Source organism: Eimeria mitis, genomic scaffold (assembly GCF_000499745.2).
Source record: "Eimeria mitis Houghton genomic scaffold, Emh_scaff597, whole genome shotgun sequence".
Lineage (NCBI taxonomy): Eukaryota > Apicomplexa > Conoidasida > Eucoccidiorida > Eimeriidae > Eimeria > Eimeria mitis.
Window position 1 is genome coordinate 14,242 of NW_013574196.1, and position 2,212 is coordinate 16,453.

At 52.4% G+C, this 2,212-nt stretch overlaps 1 protein-coding gene across 1 annotated transcript in view; it reads left to right on the forward strand.

Annotated features, from left to right (window-relative positions):
* The window catches only part of EMH_0017300 (uncharacterized protein), a gene marked incomplete at both ends in the record, with an annotated part of 9,199 nt that overhangs the window by 5,348 nt on the left and 1,639 nt on the right, over positions 1-2,212 (forward strand). The window contains 3 exons of the mRNA XM_013500860.1: positions 13-92; positions 1,396-1,493; positions 1,750-2,200. Of these exons, the coding sequence (XP_013356314.1) occupies positions 13-92; positions 1,396-1,493; positions 1,750-2,200 (629 nt within the window). The remainder of the gene's footprint in view (positions 1-12; positions 93-1,395; positions 1,494-1,749; positions 2,201-2,212) is intronic.

Here is a 2,212-nt window from a genome sequence, read left to right on the forward strand (position 1 = left end):
TTTTGTGTGCAGTGATAAAGAACTGGTTTAACTTATTGAAGGTTGAGTGGAGAGACTGCTACTACACGTCCAATCGTAAATCTATGATGCAGGTACCTAAACCCTAAACCCTAAACCCTAAACCCTCGTTCTAAACCCTAAACCCTAAACCCTCGTCCTGTAAACCCTCAACACTAAACCCTAAACCCTCGTTATAAACCCTATAAACCCTCGTTCTAAACCCTAAACCCTCGTCCTAAACCCTAAACCCTAAACCCTCGTTCTAAACCCTAAACCCTCGTGCTAAACCCTAAACCCTAAACCCTAAACCCTGATGCTTGTGTTACAGGTACAATACCACTGCCTGCACTTCGTCGCCATTCGAAACGAAGTGCCGTCGCCTGAGCTCGCCCCGGGCACCTGCGGCTAAACCCTAAACCCTAAACCCTAAACCCTAAACCCTTATGCCGCACTAAACGCCTTCTTTGTTAGGCCCGCGCAGTCATGCAGTTTCTTTATATTTATTTAAGCAGATTCTTCCATCAACACACAAACAAACCAACACCTGCTGCAGCAGCAGCAGCAGCATCTGCTGCTGCTGCTGCTGCTGCTGCAGCTCCTGCAGCTGCAGCAGCTGCTGCTGCAGCAGCTGCTGCTGCAGCTGCTGCTGGTGCTGTTGCAATTGTAACAGTTCTTGCTGCTGGAGCGGCTACAGCAGTTGCTGCTGCTGCTGCTGCAGCTATAGCAGGTGATGCTGCTGCAGCAGCTGTAGCACTTGCTGCTACTGCTGCAGCTGAAACATTTGTTGCTGCTGCCGCAGCAGCAGCTGCAGCAGCAGCAGCTGCTGCAGCAGCTGGTGCTGCAGCAGCAACTGCTGCAGCAGCTGATGCTGCTGCTGCTACAGCAGCAGCATTCCTGGTTCAGGTTGCATCAGAAGCAACAGCAGCAGCAAGAACTGCAGCAGCCTACTCCATCGCTGCTGCTGCTGCTGCTGCTGCTGCTGTTGCTGCTGCTGCTGCTGCAGCAACATGGGTGTAATGCTGGCTATGTGCCAGAGGAAACCCTAAACGGCGGTTTGCCGAGGTCTTTTGTTTAGAAGCGAGGGTTTAGGGTTTAGGGTTTAGGGTCTAGGGTTTAGGGTTTAGCGATCAGCTCCTTGTACACTGCTGCAGCAGCTGCTGCAACTGGCGGGAGCTTCGGCCATGTCTATAGAGCGCTTCCTACAGTTTAGGGTTTAGGGTTTAGGGTTTACGGTTAAGGGTTTAGGGTTTAGGTTTTTAAGGGTTTAGGGTTTAGGTTTAAGGGTTTAGGGTTTGGGGTTAGTGCATATAGACCGGTGGTGATACGATAAACTAAAAATATATTTGTTTAGGGTTTAGGGTTATCTAGCATTTTCATTTGCTGCTGCTGCTGCAGCAAGAGCAGCAGCAGTTACAGCAGCAGCAGCAGCAGCAGCAGCAGCAGCAGCAGCAGCAGCAGTGCCCCACGTCGAGGCAGCTGCGGCTGTATTGCGGGTATATTTGTTTGTCTTTTGTTTTATTTGTGTTTATTGAGTTAATAAATAAATAAATAATTTATTTATTTTATTTTACTTTTCGTAGCTGCCTATACACCCCAAAGCTCAGGGGTGTGAGCGGCTGGCTGCAGCGGGTGGCGTGCACACAAGGACGAGGGTTTAGGGTTTAGGGTTTAGGGTTTAGGGTTTAGGGTTTTGCTTTTGTTGATTAGGGTTTAGGGTTTAGGGTTTAGGGTTTTGTTATCGTGAATTAGAACCCTCCTTCTTTGCCCCGAGCTCTGTCAGCATCAGCAGCAGCAGCAGCAGCAGCAGCAGCAGCAACAGCAGCAGCAGCAGCAGCAGCAGCATCACAACACTGCCTGTGGTGTATGCTCACCTATGTCTGGCGTCTCTGCTTCTGGAGCAACGATGGATACAGCGGGTGAGGGGCCCCCCGGGGGCCCCCGTACCCTCAGCAGCAGCCCAGCTGGGGGGCCCCCAGGGGGGGCCCCCAGGGGGGCCCCCGGGGGGGCCCCCATGATAACACCCACATTCATAGAACTCGTGCGGCTGCTGCGTACCCCGCTGCGGGGGCAGAGGGCCCTTGCGGTGTATATACACTCGAAGATGATGGACCTGGGTTTTATCCCCTGTGAAGAAGCAGCAGCAGCAGCAGCAGCAGCAGCAGCAGCAGCAGCAACAGCAGCAGCAGCAGCAGGGAGCCTGGTTAGATTGCCT